The sequence below is a fragment of the Ascaphus truei genome, chromosome 10, assembly GCF_040206685.1.
Source record: "Ascaphus truei isolate aAscTru1 chromosome 10, aAscTru1.hap1, whole genome shotgun sequence".
In the NCBI taxonomy this organism is placed as follows: Eukaryota; Metazoa; Chordata; class Amphibia; order Anura; family Ascaphidae; genus Ascaphus; species Ascaphus truei.
The window spans coordinates 693,210-714,308 of NC_134492.1; the positions used below are offsets into that span (position 1 = coordinate 693,210).

Here is a 21,099-nt window from a genome sequence, read left to right on the forward strand (position 1 = left end):
GCGGACCATGCGTTCCAAGCCTCACTCTGGCTGCATTCAACCCGGAAGTTGAATGCGCCTAGAGGCTTGAAACGCAAAGCGAGTCACTCCCAGACTCCCTTCCCAGCTGCATGTAGTATTAACACTGTGCCCGCCGAGCTGCCAACAGGTCCTGCCGCAGAAGCACGGAGTGGGATCCGCCTGTTACACAGACACAGGGTGAGTGTTACTCAGGCAGGGCCCGCCTGTTGCACAGGGCGAGTGTTACTCAGGCAGGGCCCGCCTGTTGCACAGGGCGAGTGTTACTCAGGCAGGGCCCGCCTGTTGCACAGGGCGAGTGTTACTCAGGCAGGGCCCGCCTGTTGCACAGGGCGAGTGTTACTCAGGCAGGGCCCGCCTGTTGCACAGGGCGAGTGTTACTCAGGCAGGGCCCGCCTGTTGCACAGGGCGAGTGTTACTCAGGCAGGGCCCGCCTGTTGCACAGGGCGAGTGTTACTCAGGCAGGGCCCGCCTGTTGCAAAGGGCGAGTGTTACTCAGGCAGGGCCCGCCTGTTGCACAGGGCGAGTGTTACTCAGGCAGGGCCCGCCTGTTGCACAGGGCGAGTGTTACTCCGCTTTCCTGTTGCTGGATTCTGTAATATTGAGTTGTGAACATATACTATCCCTGGTAAATCCGGATGATATCAGTGGGATCCACTTTTGCAGCAATCCGAATGTGTTAGCACTTCTTGTCACTGTATTGTACGTCACTGCTGTAATTGTGTTCTGCATGTTCATGTCTTCGGTGTAATCCCCGATATGGCTGTCTGTATAATGTTGCACCTATGATTATAAGTGAAGGCTTTTTATTTTTTCAAGGCTAATTTGAAAACATCCCCCTGTTCTTTAATGTAGAGGTGTGTAGCTGTCATGAACTCAGGCTCCCCGCTGTGTGATTCAGACACTTATAGTGTAAATAGCTGAAAGGGAGGCCAACGGAGCATAGAAAGACCACTATGATAGTCGCGGCTCGGGTAAAGAAAGCTAATCTTACCCCTGTAAGCTCTTCCCTGTTCTTTAATGTACTACATTACGATTCGACCACTGGGGATTGCGATGCTCTGGTGTTTCCTGTGGAAAATTACAATCACTAATGTTTTATCTAGAGAGTTAAAGCAGATCTATTCACATACATGGGACTAACATTTTATGCTGCTAAAAAGATGGAAAAGCTACAAAGTAACTGGCACTACCAATGATCTTAATCACTACATATGCCTGCGGAACATATGCACAAGACACCAAAAGCACAATATTACTCTGACAATCTTCTCTAGAATACATCAAACCCGGCTAATTTATGGAAAGTTATCAACTGGAAGCTGCCCTCTCCTATGGTGGCCTTTCCTTCTCCCACACTCCGCGCACTGATGGAAGGGGTGGAGGCGTGGGGCTCCTGCTCTCCTCTCTCTGTCGTTACCGAACCCTTCCTATTCCTCCCTCTCTTGCTTTTCTCTCCTTTTTTGAGGCTCACACTGTCCAGATTTTCTCTCCTCTCCCTGTCCATGTGGCGGTCATCTATCGCCCACCTACCTCTACTCATCCCCCTTCTGCCTTTCTCTCTCACTTTGAATCCTGGCTCTCTTTCTTCCTCTCCTCAGACTCCCCTATTCTTCTCCTTGGGGACTTCAACTGCCACATTGATGACCCCTCTCTCCCTTGGGCTTCCTGCTTTCTTTCTCTAACCTCTTCTTTTGGCTTTCAACAGTGGACTGCAGCCAGCACCCACAAGGATGGCCACTACTTAGACCTGGTTTTCATTAAGAACTTCTCTCTCTCCGATTTCTCCATTTCCCCTTTAACTCTCTCTGACTATCATCTCATCTCATTCTCTCTATCTCACTTCTCCCCTTCTCCACCTCCATCTACCCCCTGGTTCTGCAGAAACCTGCGCTCTATTCACTTACCTGACTTTGAGTCCACTTTACGCTCCTCTCTCAGCTCTGCTACAGACCCCGACAACCTGGTCAGGAACTACAACTCTGTCTTGTCCTCGTCTTTTGATCTACATGCCCCGCTTTCTCTCTGCCGCACTCGCCCTTCTAACCCAGGACCCTGGCTAAATTCCCACACACACGGTTAGAAAAATAACTCGCCTGCTTCAATCTTAAGACCCCAAAAACCTGCCTTTCTTCCTCCTTTCTTTTCAAGGACTTGAGGAAAGCTGACATGTGTTGCACTTGTGTGTAAATCGTTCCAGAGCCCAGAAGAAGGTCCGTGTTGGTGAGCATACCATCTTGTATAAGGTTTGTATGCGGGATTGTACAGTACGAAGAGTGGCAAAGAATCTTGCTGTATGTGCACAAATTACAGTGAATATCTCTGAGTTTAGCATCATGGGAAACAGGTGTTCCCCTTAGCAGAGCAGTGCTATTTTCAGCTCTGGGGACCCCCCAGTTCCTGAGATACCTATGGTGAAGTTCCTGGCATTACTTCCTGAGTTTGCTCTGGGTTTAAATTGCCCTCCAATATGACCCCGCAACAGATGATGTTGCGGCTTTATATTGGCTCACTGCACTCGCTGTATCTGGAAGGGCATTGTTTCCCCGGCAGAATCTTCAGCACCGCTAACTTCACTGGTAAGTATCTCGGAAGCTGAATATAACGCGGTTCAAACCAGTCTGGCCTGTCCTGTCCAAAAAAAAAAAAAAAGAGAGTTGAAGGGGAGGATAGCTGCTTTAAGCTACTAAAGTATTAGATTCTGCATGATTACCTATGTGGTGACAAAATATATTCTGATGCCACGGACCTTCCAACATAACGACCATGTGATCACTTGTGTAGCAAAGTCCATTCTGTAGCACCTATTCTGAAGATGTGAGCACAAGAGCATGTATTCACTGCTGTGCAGGAGCTAACTGAACGTGACCTCCCCTACAAACAAGCAAAAGGGCGATGACTTTGCTAGGTCACTCAAAGGGTTAAAGCAGATAATGTTGTATTTCTGTTGTTACTATAAAGCACCTTTCCATCTGGCCATTTTGTTTATCTTGCTGTGTGTGATGCGCAGACTCTACTGGACATGACGACTGCTGAGGACCTCCAAGGCATAATCCAGAAATTAGTAAGTATTATTAGTAATGTATAATAATAGTCAGTCAAAGAACATACATACACACACTATTAAGAAAAACAGGATCCCTTTTCTTTGTCATCTTGCTGAAAAACCACAACATTTTCATAAACTTGAGCAATTATACTGTCACGGTAGATTACATTTAACAATTATGAATAATAATTGTTTTTTTATAGCATATGCTAGTTTTACGTAGCACTTTACTGAGACATTTTGCAGACACGGTCCCTGCCCTGTAGGGCTTACAATCCGTTTTTGGTGCCTGATGCACAGGGCTCCTTGTGACCTTGGGCAAGTTACTTTATCTCCGACACCAGGAATTGAACCAGATTCCCTGATTCAAACTCAGTGCCATAATCCGTGTCTTTTCTCACTGAGCTGCTTCTCCCTATTTGATCATTAATACATATTCTTTGGTATTGGTGACAGTGTGATGACCTCATCAGATGCATAGTATAAAAATTATTTTTAGCGAAGATTTGCACGTTATAAAGTACTTGAGACGGCAAACATTTTGGTCAAACGCTTTGATAAAATGTTTCCTGATAAAGGACAGTCGCTTTGAGATCGTTTGGAGGGCTGAAAAACTAATTTATAAAACAACGTATCGTTCAGGAGTGGAAGCGGCTGTATCAGCCCGTTACCAATGATGCAATAAGACAGTGGCGTTTTCGTCTTCGGGCATGCGTTTCAGCAGCAGGCGGACATTTTGAACACACAATTTGAGCTCGAACTTTATAGCAATCAAAGGGACCTATTCTAGTAGCTTCGACAACTCGTTTATCGACAGTTTTTACACTTCTCGAGCGAGTTTGCATGTATAGCTATTCAGAAAGCTCAGATAACATGCCGCTATAGTAATTAAAGGGTTAACCCTGTCCGGGAGACTTAACCACCCTCCTTGGGGCAACTACCCCCAGCCCTCACAAGCTATGTTTTTTTTTAATTTATTTATTTATTATTTTATTTAAATGTAGTGTTTTTTTGTTTTGTGTTAGGTTGCCCATTCATTGCCATTGTTTCAATCAATGCCTATATTGTGGGCATGGTTTTACCACAGTGACAATCCAATGGGTTTATTGGCTACTGTGTAATGTCTTTTACTGTTCTGTAAATGTTATTTTATTTAGCATTTCTTTTGTTTTTAAAACAAATGGGGAAACATGCTATTAGCCATTTTTGGCTAATATTGTCCGGTTTCTTCCAAATGTGCTCCACCCAAGGTTGCCACCACCTGCTGTCTTGCCTTCTCAGGCAGTGGCGACATCTCCCACGTGCTCCCGTCAAAATGGCTCTGCGACGTGATACGGCCTTGCCATGGTGCGTGGATGTCATGTAACATCATGGCAGGGTGTCCCATTGTCATGGCAACACGGCACCGTGATCCTATTTGACGTCGCAGAGCCATTTTGACTGGAGCATTCAGGGGGGATGCCACCCGAGAAATCAGTGAAGACTCCTCTGCCGCCATGCTTTGCTCCCGCTGTCCAACTCGTCTGACTGCCGCCTTGTGCTGCACTGGCAGTCCTCTTCTCCTGCTTCTGCCCCCTGGTTTGCGCACCTCGCCCAGATATTTTAAATGTAAACCCGTAGCCCATCTCCAGTCTCCTGTTGATTTAATTCAAAAGGTTCCCATCCATGTTTAACAGCCAAGGTAGACAGTCTTTCTATGTATATTTAGATACTATAGTTAAAAACCTGCCAGAAAATCACTTTCTTGCCATACACTGTGGCCACAATAGAAATAGTTTAGTAAATGCTTTAGTGCGATTCTTCCTGTGATTATGTGTGTATGCATGTATGCATGCATGCATGCATGTATGTATGTATGTATGTATGTATGTAGAGAACCGAATACATCAGCAAGACTTTATTCAAATATTGTACTATTTTTGTATTTTCAACACTTATGGAGTTATTCATTTAAACTGACAATATACTTTTCCAGCAAAACCTGTCCGAGGACGATTTCAAGGAAGAAGATATTAATGCGTTTCTGGCCACCAGCCAGAAGTGTTTGGCCGAGGATGAAACCGCACTAGTGCTCGAGATAATCCTAGAAGAAAAAAACAAGGCAAGATGTAATGTATAGTATTATCAAAACATAACCTGAGTAATGGTTCCAGAACTTTATTTTTATTTAAAAAGGATATTTATAGTTCGATTTACATTTAATTTTGAACCTTTTTATAGACGTAATCTACACTTATCGCTTTTGTTTTTTTGCATTTTATTTTTGTCATTACCGGAATAGATCTTTTCTCGCGTTATCAAACTTTTTTTTTTTTTTCATCTGATGAGCCATTTATGAAGTATTCAGGATGTTAAAATGAAGCTCTCCTCAGAACCCAGCGCAGTCTGAAGTTTACCATTGTAACATCACAAGCTAGAGATTAAGAACAGTATCATTCTTAACACTGAGTAGGATGTGCTGAGGGGGGAAAATACTAACATTATTTCAGATAAACTCAGCGGCTTCTGGGGGGGATTATTGCATGACGTGCTGCACGGGACCGGATTGTATTGCAGGGACCCCAGTATCTAGTACGTGATTTACCACTTGGCATGGGATTGGCCACCAATGCATTGCAAAAGCTATTGTGACCTGCACATTCCAAACAATGTTGGAGTATTAAAATAAAGTGTCCATTAACCACACTTCTACAATACCAGAGAATCTCGCTTTCTACAGAAACACGGATGGGTCTACGAAGAAGTCAGTGAATTTTAGGTCCTGGATTTGTGTTCTTTTGTTCTGAAATTTCTTGGGCTATAGTTCATTTTTAACACTCTTTACAACTTGCATAGACGTACAAGCATTGCATTTATTTCCCACAGGGAGCTAGTTTTAGAAAAGGGGTATTTTAATGAGAATATATTATGGAATGGGACTGGAAGTATTTATTTAATTTTTTTTGTGTAGGAACCCAACACATTTATTCACATTGTATTGTGGGGAAAAAACAACAATAGATTACAGTGCATCAGGTGTGTGCTGTTGACGGCTAATTAAAGCTAAACTCTTCTCTCCTTTTTTTTTTAATGCCCTTCAAACAATGCGTGTGGTATCTGCTTAGCTCAAATCTCCATCTGCACCAGCTGTGCAAACAAAAACCATTTTCATTTGTTTTGGCCCACAGAAATATACTGCGCTTAGTGTAAAGATGTTAATGGTATGTTCTAAAAATGTTTCTGTGCTCCAAAAAATCCGTTAATTGCGTCAAAATAATCTGCCAAATTCATCTTGGCGTAAACCCTAAACAGTCTCTTAATATTGCTAGAGCAGATTTAAGTTGATTTTTATGAAGCCAGAAATGTATTTGATCATTGATGTTTCATTTATGTAGGTATTATTTTCACAGTATGGCTATTATAAATAATAATTTATTATTACTAGTAATACATTTCAAAAATACAATCAGGTATTCAACATGTAGGATGCGTCCAAAAATACTTTCAAACAAATTATGCGCCATATGTATGAAGTCTTCAAACATATGAAGTGCATTTTTTTGGAAGGTTTGTATTACTTTTTTAGTACTAGAAATGTTGACGCACACGTTTTCTTCTCTTCACTAAACATACGTTCTGCAGGTCATCATCAACAACATGGGATGGAATCTTATTGGTCCTATTGTTAAATGCATTCAGAGTTCTTTTGATGAGAAGGATAAAAGCCAAACCTGCTTGAAAATGATTGATCATCTGATTCAGGTGTGTGGCAAATGCTGATTGTTTCAGTCATCATGGTTTAGCAAAGTATTGTATGTTTTGTCATCTCAAATATCCTACTTCCTTCTAAACACTTTGCATGTGACTGTACAGTGTTTTATGTGCTAATGTATGTACATTTGCAGCATCAAACTACAACTACAAAATGCCCTGTATTACTTTGCAGCTCTGTAACCCAAAGGAGCTTTTGTTGGGTTTACTGGAACAGATTGATGAGGCCATAGGGGAGCAGATATCACAGATCATGTTGCTTCTGCTTCAACCTCTGCAAACAGGTAATAACTGTGTTTGGTTTATAGAAATTCAGAACATATTGCATTTTCAGATTTATACTTCATGTTTTCATATTGGAAGAAACTAAAACTGGAACAAAATGTTACTTCAGACTAGTATTGCTCTTGGCATCCTAAGTCCTTCCTACTGCATCTCTGAAGCTAGACTGAAAATGTGCTTCCATCTCCTGAGCTTTTTGGGTTTAGTCATTTTTTGTGGTGGGGGTAAGTCTGATACTACTGTATTATACTGTTAATACAAACACAACAGAGTTTCACTCTTGAGTGTGCAGATAACACAAAATGTAGTGTCTCCTTTTCTGAGATTGACTGTATTCACACAAATGAATGACCATGAAATCTTGACTTTTGTTGGGGATGTGATGGTAGCTAAACTCTTGCATGGTTTCCTGGAGTAAATTGCATTGGAGAAGGAAACGGTTGTTTAAGACATTATGTGGTTTTCAGCATGTGGACATTAAGATATGTTAACTTCATTTTTATAAACATTAGACAAATCAACCATGTAAAATTGCTACATTGTGTGGTACTATTCATCAAAATATCTTGGGAGGAGAGTGAATAAATCCCATTTGTTTCTCTAAATATGTCATAAACCGTTTAAAATGGTGTCTAAAGAACTTTATTGCCTTGTCAATAGCACTACATTTTTGAGAAGCACCACTTGTTTTAATGGCACATTGACCACTGCTTATTATACAATTCATACATCCAACATACCACTGTAAACTGCATAATTTTACATGAAACCACATAATGAATTGTTATATCTTCCAGTGCTTATGAAACTTGGAAACAAGAAGGCCTATTCAGTGGGGCTATCTCTGGCCACCCTTCTCACTCGGCTATCCTGCTTGCCTGTGCCATACACACAAGAACAAATGCAAGAAGATAAACACGCTCTTTGCCAGTGTTGCTTGTCTCTGGTGCAGTTTGCTAAACCCTTCGTTGATGTTGTTTTAGAAAGCACAGACTTGTCAAAAGATACTGACACTAAAGAATTAAGGAAAGAATTGGTAACATTGTAAGTGTTTGTTCAGGAAATGTTATTAGAATTTAAATCCGTATGTAAACAAACATGCAAGTTCTTCTTTTACTAGCTTTGACTGAAATTACAATATTTACTAATATCAACATTCCTTAAAACCCTTTTGCTGGAAGAGACCTTACAACCCATTCAAATTTATTGGTCTAGAATTTCCAGCATTTTTTAACAAATGCCAATGTGCTTTGTAATCAAAAGTACAGACTATTTTTAAGAGTGCAATTGTTACAAATATTCTACATTAAAGGTGCAATCCCCCCTAAGACCAAATGAATCAGTGAAAATATATACGGGGTTACGTTGCGGGGACTGGGCACCTTTCAGAATGTTTCTCACTTTGTCACCATAGTAAGGGGAGACCTTGGAGGCATTTTACTTCATTTAGTTCCTTTTTGTGTGGTGTCCCTGTGTTGACCATGACATGGCCTTGAGTTTAACAGGCAAAGTGCCCCCCCAAAAAGCCTGATTACATTTCTATAAGAGACAATTGTCTGATTGTTATGCATGTTATTCTCGTGAGCCAGATGGGGCTGAGCCCTCAGTAGTCGGGGTGTTAAAATAGAAGTAGTGCACATTGTATATAAGGTTATTAGAAATTGGTTCCATGTAGCACTCTATTTATCTTACTGGTCTCTTCTTCTTTCCTAAAGTTGTTTTAGTTGTTTAAAGTACCCCTTGCTCAGTGCACAGCTAAATCTCCTACCTGAAGACACAGATCATCCTTTTCGGCAATTTGCTAAAGAGGTTTTGGTAAGTACGATTACGATTGCCACTTTTTTACTTGTTTTTCCTGTGGCTGCGTTAGAGAGGGTGATACCTTTAGGAACTTACTAGTAATATAAGTAATTTGTGCTTTAAATTTACCTTCTCGTTATTTACTATTCATTGCCACTTAGGGGGTAAATCAATTTAAGTCAATGGGGGTTTGATCGGCTGCTTCAGACCTGATAAAATTGTCTAGTGATTTGTGTGCATCTGGTTTTGACTTTTAAGGAACTAATATTGCAATAAAGCACCATTAATTCTGTAATGTCTGTTAAAGGAACAAATATACGTTTTCTGGAAACTGACTTTAAATATTTATTTTGAAGGGATTTTTAGTATCTTTACGTGAACCACTGCCCAAGGTGTTTCTGCAGCATGGAAATATGGCTCAGGAACTTGAGAATGAAGGTAGTGTGCCTGAAGATGAAAAGTACTCTGCTGATTCTCTTGCATGTCTCGCATACCTCCTGTTCGTACAACATATTGGAATGGATGATTTCCCGTTTGTATTCGGGTGAGAAATTGAAGGGATATTTTTTACTAGTTTGATAGTGCTAAGAGAGTGGCCTGCAGACAGCCATGTCCTTTTAACGCTGGGTTCTTTTAAATAAATCTACACCTGGAAACATTCCATGTGAAGCTTGCACAGGGTTCAGGGTTCATGATGCAATGGGCTATCTTTGTTTGATATTCCGTTTAAAAAGAGTTTGAGTTTTGACATTTCACTATGTATTTCCATACTTTGAAAAATTGTTCCTTAAAATTAATGCTTTACAAATGAAACAGATTAAAAGCTTAGTTACAATTGTACATTTATTTTATTTATTACTCGGCCCATGGAATCTTTCCACTTTCCTATCTTCTAAAATGTTTAGAAACCTGGCTATTTTTTGTTAACATTTAATTCTTTAAAACTTTGCATGTTGGTAATAAACAGTTAATTCAATGTCTTCGAGGCAAACAAAGGGATGCATTTAAAAAAAAAAAAAATGAGATTGAAGCGGCAGATCTTCGGAGCAGGACCTCATTAATTTCCGTTCCACAGACCCCCTGCTTCCCGAGATACTTGCCTCTGTAGAGGGTGCCGGTAGCAGCTCTAGCTGGGTTTCTCTTAATGGCGACTCAAAGCTCCTGCGGGCCAATAGGAAGCCGTGACATCATCCCTTGCTGCTTCCCATTGACACACGTGACCTGGGCATTTAAGCTCCACAGGGATTCCGGCACCCCCTTCTGGGAGGTAAATATCTCTGGAAGCAGGTGGTCCCCTGAGTTGAAATGAATGGTGTTCAGCCCCAGAGACGCCCTGCTTTAATTCTATTTGTGTGTGTGGGGTTTTTTTTAAAGAAAAAAAAAAAACCCGCTGAGCTTGGATTGCCCCTTTAAATCAGTTCACTATTTTTTGATAAAGAGCGCACGCTCGAAACATGTCGGTGGGGGCCTGAGGGCTCTATTTTTTCTGTTACCATGCTCTGACCATAATAAACCTCTTGGTTTGGGAAACACTCTCTAGCATATTTTTTATGTAGCTGTGCCCCAATTCTCCTTTCTGGATATCTGCACTATTTTTTGATCTGATGCTTTATTCAGGAGATAAACACATTTTAAATATTAAGTGTTCGGAAGGTTAAAATGAAGTTCTCCCCAGAGCAATATAAAAATTACCATGGTGACCTCAGACGCGGAGATTAAGAAAATCCTGTTTTATGTTTAACCCAAGAACATTTAATTAAAAAAAAGTGCAGAAGATGCTCAGGGGGCAAGATACGAACATTATATAACTAAAACTCAGACTTCTGGGGCGGGGGCTCGCTGCTTTAAATCTTCACACAGCATACACATTTCAGTTAGTCATTGTTTTGTATCTGCCATTTCACATGTTATTCTGTTTGCATTGAATAAATGACTCTCCTTGTATTGCATATTTCATAGGTGCAGTCTGTTGCTATTTTAGCTTGTGGAAACACCAATCTGTATCAGAATGTGTGGTGTTGGGTATGGCTTCCTATACTCAGGGGGTTTTCTTTCACTACCTCCGAAAAGAGGGAGCCATATTTAGTAAACAGGGCCAAGTTCTAAGGCACATTTCAGAGTATTCAAATATTTGTGTTGTGTAAGGTGTCTGACGGCTTGGAACTGTTTAGTAAATGTGTCCACATTATAGGAGATGGGTTCTGCGTTATGCCTCAGGACAGCAAACCAAATAACATCCAAAAGTGCTGATCATAGAGAGGGACAAGCGCTCTTACAATTCCACTTGCTGGAGGGGTTGGAAAAGGAGTAAAACTTGACTTGTTCATTTGATCTGATTTGCTGTGTGGTTGTTATCAGGAGCGGTGACACATTCACAATTGGACATATTGCACACCAGGACTATACAGATCCAATTTTCCAAAGTTCTGGAGACAAGTTAGGCGCCAGTAGTAACCAAATAATATAGTGATCAAAACGATAAGATACTAAAATCAAAGCTACAGATCTCTGCATATGATATGTGACTAGTAGTGAGTTGAAGGAACAGACTTCCTGCTAGGTTAGTAGCGGACTTATTATTATTATTATTAAGTCAACATTGCATATGATGAACCGTAATATAAATGTCAGATGCAAAGCCTGTGGGCCAATTATTCCTTATCTGCTGCCAGTTTCTGTCTGTTTTTAATCAAATAAATGTATTAATTGCTGTCCTTTTAGATATTCACGTCTTCTGTAGTTGAATTACATGGTAACTTACTACTGATATAAAAAGAACAATGATCAAATACAGTAGTACTACTATTATTATTTATTTTTATTTTTTTTCCTAGACCATCATTTCTTGTAAGGTCTAACATGACACACGTTGATCTACTATTAAAAAGGTGAGAGCATTTTAAGGTTCATACATTTTTCCCAATCTTTACCACGGAGAGTTCACAATGTACCCTTAAAATCTTACTTGAGGTCCTATGTTGCCATACCCGACAAGTCCGCTTCTCACTGTGAGATCACTTCGATTTGACACTCTTCAGGGTGGGGACTCCTATTCCTATTTATGTCTGAAGCGTCTATTCCCATTGTATTATAATATTATGCCATGTGTATTGTAAAGCTAGAGATATATATATATATATATTATTATTATTATTATTATTATTTCATGGGATCCTAGCCATCTATGTAAATGGAAGGAGCTCTATGACAATGGGTCTTGACTTTTTTATTTATTTTTTTCAATCATTTTTAGGACAGAGGAATCCGTACTGTCCAAAGGACTTGTAAGTTCACTTATAATAAACTTGATTAACAGATGCCAAAATCAGGCGAAATCTTAACATTTCTATTTGTAGGACCTGTTGGAGAGCAGTTTGGTAAGAGTAGAAAATGAGAGTCTTCATCAGGACTTGTTGGAAATAAGAACAATTCTTCATGTACTACAGGTAAATCTATTATTTTATAGTAGTGAATGTAATTGGCATCTTGATGGTGATTACTTGGAATAAGAAGCATAGCAGACATTCCAATTTTGCATTAATTTATAAATGTAGAATATAATAGATTTCATTTTTTTGTTTAAGTTTATTTAAAATGGAGAGCTTATATTTGTTGAAGCTTTTTACAGAATGGCGCAGTAACACTATGCAATTGCTGTATCTCCCTCATTGACTGTAAGGGAGTAATTCTATATATGCCAAAGCGACTGTTCAAGCTGTTTGAAAAATGGCCCAGGCAGCCACTTTGTCAGAGGTACAATTGCCCCCTAAAGCTCTTTTTTTTCCCCATTACTTTCTCTATCTGTAGGATTTAGTGAAGGTGATGACCCTTTGTCCAATTGAACATCTGGTAGGTAAGAACAGCAGAAAAGTTTGTACATCTTTATTTATATAGCACTGACGTGTACTCAGCGCTTTATAAAGACAATACAGTACAGGGAATTATAATACTGTACAAAGTAAAAACTGTTTGACATTGAAATAATATTTATAATGCAGTCTCCTTACACAATTTATGGATTTTTCTTGTAGAGAAAGAAGAGTTTAAAAATGTTGCAGTTGCTGATTGACAAGTTTGGCACAGACGGAAAGTATAAGTTATTCAGGTACTGCGCATGCGTTCTTATCAAGTTTGGCACAGACGGAAAGTATAAGTTATTCAGGTACTGTGCATGCGTTCTTATCATGTTTGGCACAGACGGAAAGTATAAGTTATTCAGGTACTGCGCATGCGTTCTTATCATGTTTGGAAATAAACTAATTATACAGGTATGTTTGTTCATTTTTATTTGTTTTAACTAAAACAAAAAACAATGATAATGGATCTTTATTTAAAAAATCCATTCCCACATATAAAAATAATTAAAGGTTACAATAATATAAAAACATTCACTTATACATCAACATATCTATATCTATATATCTCTACTTTGAATAACACCAAGTTTTGCATAATATATAATGCATAATTACAGAAACAAATTGAGCAAAACTCCTTATCTGTGCTCTAAAAGTGAGCTTGAAACATCTTGAAACAAAGTAGATATCATTTCAAATGATCATGATGTAACAGTGTATCAACAATGGATACAGGTATCTTCTAAATGAAAAGCTTGCCAGTGTGTCCAGTTATATATTTATTTTATTTATTTATATATATATATATATATATATATATATATATATATATATATATATATATATATATATATATTCCTCGTTTTACAACGAATGGCTTATCCAACGCTATGCAATGCATACCATGTTCATTTTTACAACGCCAAAATGGCTTATCCAACGCTCTTACGACGCTTTGCAAAGTTATTTATGTGTATATAATATATATATCTATATATATATTATAGAATATTGTATTATATTATACTATATAATATATTATATTTTTATATTATATTATATATTATGTTATATTAGATATATAATACAGTTTATACACTATATAATTTATGTGTGTGCTGCATATCTTATTGCCTGCGTAAAATATTTGCTGTATTTTAGTGTTAAAAATGCCTTCAGGAACGGAACCTTTCATTTAAACAGTGTTCCTATGGGAAAACGTGTTTCGCTTTACAACGTTTCGCTATCCAACGCCATTTTGAGTAACACATTGTGTCGGATAACCGAGGAGTGTGTGTGTGTGTGTGGTGTATGTGTGTGTTAGACTGGATAAACTTAAAAAGTAGTGAAACATATAAGTTGATTGAAGTTTGAAGTACTCACACTTGGCAGCAATGTGTCCTGTTATCAGCGTGCTGCTGTTCCGTTCAATGCACAGCTTGTTGAATTAGGAAGTAAAAATGACGGTGGCTGGGTCAAAGGTTAGGCCAACCCGAAACGCGTCGGGTTCCTCTCGCAAAGCTTTGTGAGTGTTTGGTGACGTAACCTAAGAAAAAAATCTTTATCAGCTTCTTTGATCCAGCCAGCGTCATTTTTACTTCCTAATTCAACAAGCTGTGCACTGTTTGCATTCCCCTCCATGGGACACCTCCATAATTAATACTTAAGAGGTTTATTAAGTGATCATAACTAGAAGTGGAAATAATTTTGCAGCAGTTCAAAAGGTGCAGTGATCAGGGCTGAGTTATAAGGATGTGATTAGCACAATTCAAAATGTTAATGTTTAAGAGCCTTTTTAAAAACGATATGTAATTTAACATTGGGGAAACTACTGGAGAATTTCACAGAAGATGTAAAGATAGCTTAGAAAGGGGACAGAAATATATAAGCCATTATATGGTAAAATAAATCTGAGGACCTTTTTCTTTCTGGTTCCAGCATGTCATTATTTTAGATATCAGATTTTAATGTGGTCCCATACACAATTACATTTTATCTTTGCTTTGTTGAAGTAGAAGCATATTGATTATACAGGTTGCAATTGCAGTGTGTTTGCATGTAAAATCGGTGGAAGCTTATTCATGTTTTTCTTCGGAAGCACTTTCTCTCCTTCATTTTAGCTCCGATCCGGTTAACGTGCTGCTTTGCTCTTTAGGTGTCTGTTAAAAACAAGTAATCACGCCGGTGTGGAAGGATATATTATTCAGAACATCAAGAATCAGATAGACTTTGCACTGAAGGTGAGACCTTGTGCATCGTACTGGTCTATTTCTTATGGGAATATATTTAAATGTGCAATTATTAATTATGGCGAGTCACAAACCTTTAGTTCAAATAAAGAAATGTGAATGACTCATTTCTAATTCTTATAACGGGTATCTTCAACTAGTGTTTATTTAGGGGTCGGGAATAAAAAAATTATTATAGCTTAGGACAGCGGTTTTCCAATTTGTTTTTTTTTGTTTAAGGAACTCGATAATTATATTGTGACATTCTGGGGACACAACCCTTTCTCCCCCTCCCCCCCCCCCCCCCCCCATCTCATCTCTACCCCTGTCCCTCTTACACTTTCCCTCTCTCTTCCCCTCCCCTGTATACTTTTCCTTTCTAAAAAGATGTCCAACTTTGTTTTTTTTTTTTTGTTTTTTTTACATATCTACTGAATTTGCCATCAGTTTCCATGGGTAATGAATTCCACATTGTAACTGCTCTTACTGTAAACCCTTTCTTTGTTGGTGAAATCTCCTTTCCTTCAACCTTAAGAGATGATAGTACTGCCCCCAAATATATTTGTATATAGTTATCATACCCCTTTTAGACATCTTTTCTAATGTAAATTGTATGTCTTTATTTATATAGCGCCATTAATGTACATAGCGCTTCACAGTAGTAATACACGTGGTAATCAAATAAATAACAGATAATATAAATAACAGATCATGGGAATAAATGCTTTAGACATAAAAGTAACATTAAGGAAGAGGAGTCCCTGCCCCGAGGAGCTTACAGTCTAATTGGTAGGTAGGGAGAACGTACACAGACAGTAGGAGGGAGTTCTGGTAAGTGCGTCTGCAGAGGGCCAAGCTTTATGTATCGTGTTCAGTATATCCACAGTGCTATTCATATGCTTCTTTAAGCAAGTGTGTCTTAAGGTGGGTCTTAAAGGTGGATAGAGAGGGTGCTAGTCGGGTACTGAGGGGAAGGGCATTCCAGAGGAGTGGGGCAGTCAGTGAGAGAGGTTTAAGGCGGGAGAGGGCTTTAGATACAAAGGGGGTAGAAAGAAGACATCCTTGAGAAGAACGCAAGAGTGGATGGTGCATAACGAGAAATTAGTGCTGAGATGTAAGGAGGGGCAGAAGAGTGTAAAGCTTTAAAAGTGAGAAGAATGGAGTGTGAGATGCGGGATTTGATCGGAAGCCAGGAGAGGGATTTCATGAGGGGAGATGCAGATCTAGGAAAGAGTAGAGAGAGAAATAAATTTAATTTAGCTAGCGTCCTCACAAATCAGATTGTCCATCACCTTTTTTAATTTGGTGGCTCTTCTCTGCACTCTCTCTAGTTCCATAATGTATTTTCTAAGGAGAGGTGCTCAAAATTGTACTCCATATTCAAGGTGTTGTCTTACTAATGCTTTGTAAAGGGGAATAATTATGTTTACTTCCCTTCCATCCATTGCCCTTTTAATGCAAGATAAGATCTTGTTTGCCTTTGCAGCTACTGCATGACTTTGGCACTATTGCTAAGCCTGCTGTCTACAAGCACTCCCAAATACTTCTCCATTAAGGATTCTCCTAATTTATCCCCATTTCATTTGTAAATTGCCTGTTTATTCTTGTTTTCCAAATGCATAAGCTTACATTTATCTGTATTAAACCTCATCTGCCATTTACCTGCCCACGTTTCCAGTCTCTCCAAGTCCTTCTGGAGAGAAATTACACCCTGCTCTGATTCTATTACCTTACACAATTTAGTATCATCAGCAAAGATGGAGACTTTGCTCTGTATGCCAACCTCAGGGTATTAATAAACAAGTTAAAAAGCAGGGGTCCCAATATCCGTTCTCCTTGTAAGAATCTTCAATCTTCAATGTTTTCTTTTACGAATTATGCACTTTTTGTAGAATTCTACCCTGCAGTATACCTTGTATATTATGTCCAAGCGCTGTGTACATGGTTTATACATAACACGATACACACAGTCACTTCTTAGTTTCTCTACTCTTTCAAGAATGACTTATTGATCTTAAGCTATATCATTCATGAGCTGAAAATCCCCATCTATATGTGATGTAACCCTCAAAGGTAAGTGCAGCTTATTGGGTTAAGCAAAAAAAGGTACACAATTTCTGTCATTAGAAAGATTGAATAACCTCAAAGTAACTGGTTTACTTTTCTATATTATAAACAATGGTTATGTATTGGGTCTAGAACACTGGATTCAAGCTTATTAGTTACTTTGTTTGACAATTGATAATTATGGTGTTGTAATTTGTCAATCAGCTACTTTTAACCTAAAACATGCCTCTGTCCCAGATAGGACAGTCACTTTAAATACTCTGCACAGTATTGAATATCAAAGGTCCATAAATGCGCTGTGAATTAATGGAGCTTGCATCTTTATATGCAAAGGAAACTTTCTAGTATATTAACCCTTCGGGTGCCCTATAGCTGAAGCTACTACATCATGGGGTCTGGCTCTTTACGGGGACCATGACGTAGTAGCTATGTCATTATGTACCTGCTAATTTTTGTAGGGAGATCACGTTTTGCGCGACCATGGAGCGAGATTGTGATCGCGAGTGCCGGAGCGACAGTTGCACTCTGGTGCGGCTGCCCCTCCGGCACTCAACGGTTTAAATAGAGCCGTAATAAGTTGCCTTGGTCAGTGGTTTTCAACTTGTATTCTCTGAGATTCGCTGGGAAATGGCATTGTGCAGAGTTTTGGGGAGTACATTATTTATAGCCAACCTGTGCTCCTCTGAGGGAAAAAACTGTTGGGGATAAATGTGATGTCTTGTGTGCATCAAACATTAGCAGCTTCTTAACTTCTGACCTTTTTGAGTTGCTATTAAATCATGGCATTCGAACACTGTGCGCGCACATTAACTCAGTTAAGATTATTCTTCTCATTTTTAGACCAACTCTAACAGCAAATTGTTCTCAGGACCTCGTTTGACTCCACTTCTTCACATGGTGCTCTCGCTTCCTCAAGGAGTGGAAACAGATCTACTTCAAAACTCAGACAGGTAAGAAGCCCAAGCATTAAAAGTATTGCCTTGACCTTTCCATAAAGCCAATCTGTTTTAAAATTACGTTACAAAAACAAAGTGCTATTACATATTACAGTTATAGCCTTTCCTTTACCACTATCTGGTTACAATGTGTTTGTAAATAGTCTTGGTGTAGAGCAGAGCTTTAATGTGGCCCTCTGACTCCCAGCTGCCCGAGTAACAGGTATGAAATTGGCAGGAGCAAAGTGCCATTTTTCACACACACTCATTTGTACGTAAATGTAATGGAAATACATATTGTTCAAATGTTATACATTCATGCAAAATATTGTTTTCTTGTCTTTAAATGTATCCAAAATTTACATTACTACAACTTGTAAAAAAAAAAGTCAACTAAGTATGTATCGTATTTAACAATACTCCTGTTAACATGTGTTGGATCAAGATAGCCTGCTAAATGTATCCCAAATCTAAACCTACATGTTTGTACTTCTGTAATTGTGTGTTAAAGACCGTTCTAATTTCAGCAAATGGAGAACTTACATTTTTTTCACGTATACTGTAATATATTTGTTAGAAATAACGAAGTCAGATTTCCTGCTGGCTGTTTGTGTTACCAAATGTATTCAGCGATAATGATGGCGACTGTTATTTAATAAACAATATCCTTTAATAATTGATTTTTTTTTTATTTTGGGTCCCATGAAATGTTTGTTCCATAAGAATAATGGCTTCACTAAATCTACTGAGATACTTAATTATCAAAGACAACGAAAATGTTAATGAAGTAAGTTTTTGGTTATTTCTTTGCAGTCTTCATCTTATATACTATTAAATGTGTGTGTGTGTGTGTGTGTGTGTGTGTGTGTGTGTGTGTGTGTGTGTATTTATTTTCATTTCTGCTCTAAGGCTACGGCCCCGCTGTCTGTGCTGCACGCCCGTCTGCAAGGCAAGCGGCGCGTGCAGCCGAGTCCCCCGGTCTGCAGGGGGAAAGACGGGGGGGGGGGGGCGTGATGGGGGTGCGGCCGTGATGTCACCCGGCAGGTTCACCCTCATTGGTTGAACTGCCGGGGCGTGGCCTACCGCTCCGTCGCGACTCCTGCTCTCAATTTTCTTGAGCCGGATTTTCTCTTGGCGCTGAGGGCCCGGCCCCATTGTGGGGCGGCTCTTGTCCCTGCAGCGGCCACCACAGCGGGCACTGCAGTAGCCAGCGGGGACCTGGCCTAAGACTATCCAGTAAATTCAGTGCTGGACAAAATTCTAATTGCAGCTTTGCTGCGTCGTCAGATCACACTGCTGTAAATGGCACATATCTTTCACGGTTTCAAACACCGGTCACCAGATTTACTTGTATTTTGTACTCTGTGAAATTGTTAGGTATCTTTTAATTAATAAATATTTATTACCTGCTCTCTGCCCCATTATTATGGAATGTATATTTCTCTTCCCTCTTCACCATGCCTGTCTCACGTCATCAATTTAAACTTTTTTTTTTTTGAGAAACTTTTTGCTCTTGTGACATTTCGGTTCATCAAATCTGCGTGTTTAAGATAAACCAAATTGCTTATTTGTATCACAGTATAGAAATCGTTTAATTAAAAATGTGACCACCTGGTTTATGTATATGTACTTCACTATTATGTGATACTTAAAAATGTATCACCCAATATTGAAGTACTCATTTACTCTGCACTATCGCAACTGGACTATTTCTGAGTACGTATGATTACTAAATGTCATTTTGTTTGTTTTGCACAGACTGGAGTATGGACTGAACTTCATAAAATTGCACAGGATTATCTAAAGCCTCTCCACACAGGACTTAATATGTCCAAAGCCCATTACCAAGCAGAATTGAAGAGCACACATGAACAAAAGAAAGGTTAGATACAAGTCCATAAATCACAAATTGTCAGTTCTACCCCATTACCACAAAAAAAGAATTGCATGGTATTTTGAATAACTTATGTTTAATTTAGTGGAATAAGAGGGACATTCCCGTGGCATTCCTATGTACTTGTATTTTAACATAGTAATTTAACGTTGCAGGACCCCGCACAAAGAAGGCTGTTTGCACTGTAACCGCTGGAGGAAATACATTACCTGATATGACTCCTGAAATGCAGCTTCAGGTGTGTATTGGATTTTTGTGCCTATTTAAATCTTTTCTAAACTGGACCATTTTCCCTTGAAGTAAAAACTGTATTCAGAACAGTGTAATGTCATTGTGCCAATATACACGACGTTCATTGTGTTTGTCATTCTAGGTTCTACAGTCCGCTCTTTTCACATTTGATTTAATTGAGAGTGTTCTTGCCAGAGTAGAAGAGCTCATTGAACTGAAACTAAAATCTGCACCAGAGGAGAAAATTGGGCCAAGTAAAGATGTTTAAGCTCTTCAGTTCTGCTATATTTATCATCTAGTTCTAAACAAGACATTTAAAATATTTAGGATTTACATCAAGCGATTGTCAATGGACATCTATCAAGACCCTCTATTCATTATACATTTAAATATATGTTGAATAAACTGCAACAATTTTTTACTTGGTTTGTTGTGTACACTGTTTAGTTTTTATCTTAGAGTTGTCTTCTGATTCAGAATTTTATACATGTGATTTTAGATGGAATGGGCTATTTATAATTTCCAGGGTATATTTGGTAAAATTAGGAGATTTCCATATAGAGTATGTTGTAATGAACTAAATCTCTAAAGCACAGAGGATAAGCAAAAGCAACCCGCTTTCTGAATCCAAAGCAAAGATATATCGGGAAGAGTTTACGGATGAATATGGGCCATATTTACTACTAGGTCGTGCAATTCCATAAGAAAACTTTATAGCCCATTCAAGTGCGTAGGCTGGAAGGTGTCTTATTGAAGTAGTACTGCTTAGTAAATATGGGCCTATGTATCTTTCACTGATTAAACGTGTACAACTGTAGCCACCTGATGTTAAAGCAGCAATAAAGGTTATTTATTGGTTGTAGGTTTGCATCGGGGGTCTCTGAGCTGAACGGTGTTAATTTCAGCTCTGGGGACCCCCTGCTTCCAGATATACTTAACTCCGTTGCCATGCCAGTAGCTCAGTAATTTAAAGCCCCTGGTCACGCAG

At 39.0% G+C, this 21,099-nt stretch overlaps 1 protein-coding gene across 3 annotated transcripts; it reads left to right on the forward strand.

Annotated features, from left to right (window-relative positions):
• The first annotated feature begins 39 nt into the window (after positions 1-39).
• Positions 40-20,532, forward strand: GLMN (glomulin, FKBP associated protein). 3 transcript variants are annotated; one of them, XM_075615538.1, is made up of 20 exons: positions 40-198; positions 2,170-2,264; positions 3,029-3,082; positions 5,043-5,168; positions 6,689-6,808; positions 6,993-7,101; positions 7,897-8,143; positions 8,815-8,914; positions 9,256-9,443; positions 11,734-11,787; positions 12,153-12,183; positions 12,256-12,345; positions 12,707-12,748; positions 12,931-13,004; positions 14,912-14,996; positions 17,892-18,001; positions 18,710-18,773; positions 19,745-19,868; positions 20,036-20,118; positions 20,254-20,532. In XM_075615538.1, exons 3-20 carry the CDS (start codon positions 3,041-3,043, stop codon positions 20,377-20,379), a joined length of 1,815 nt encoding a protein of 604 aa, XP_075471653.1. In that variant the 5' UTR covers positions 40-198; positions 2,170-2,264; positions 3,029-3,040; the 3' UTR covers positions 20,380-20,532. The 3 variants fall into 3 exon arrangements, with proteins under 3 accessions (XP_075471653.1, XP_075471654.1, XP_075471655.1); XM_075615539.1 differs by having other exon boundaries at positions 2,170-2,241; XM_075615540.1 differs by lacking the exons at positions 40-198; positions 2,170-2,264; positions 3,029-3,082 and having other exon boundaries at positions 5,043-5,175.
• Positions 20,533-21,099: the final 567 nt, after the last annotated feature.

Excerpts from the sequence above, each read along its gene's own strand:
- GLMN (XM_075615538.1), top strand. The coding sequence starts at position 3,041 with ATGACGACTGCTGAGGACCTCCAAGGCATAATCCAGAAATTA. Across the intron at positions 12,184-12,255 it reads CCGTACTGTCCAAAGGACTT|GACCTGTTGGAGAGCAGTTT; the intron begins GTAAGTTCACTT and ends TTCTATTTGTAG. Across the intron at positions 14,997-17,891 it reads AGATAGACTTTGCACTGAAG|ACCAACTCTAACAGCAAATT; the intron begins GTGAGACCTTGT and ends TCTCATTTTTAG.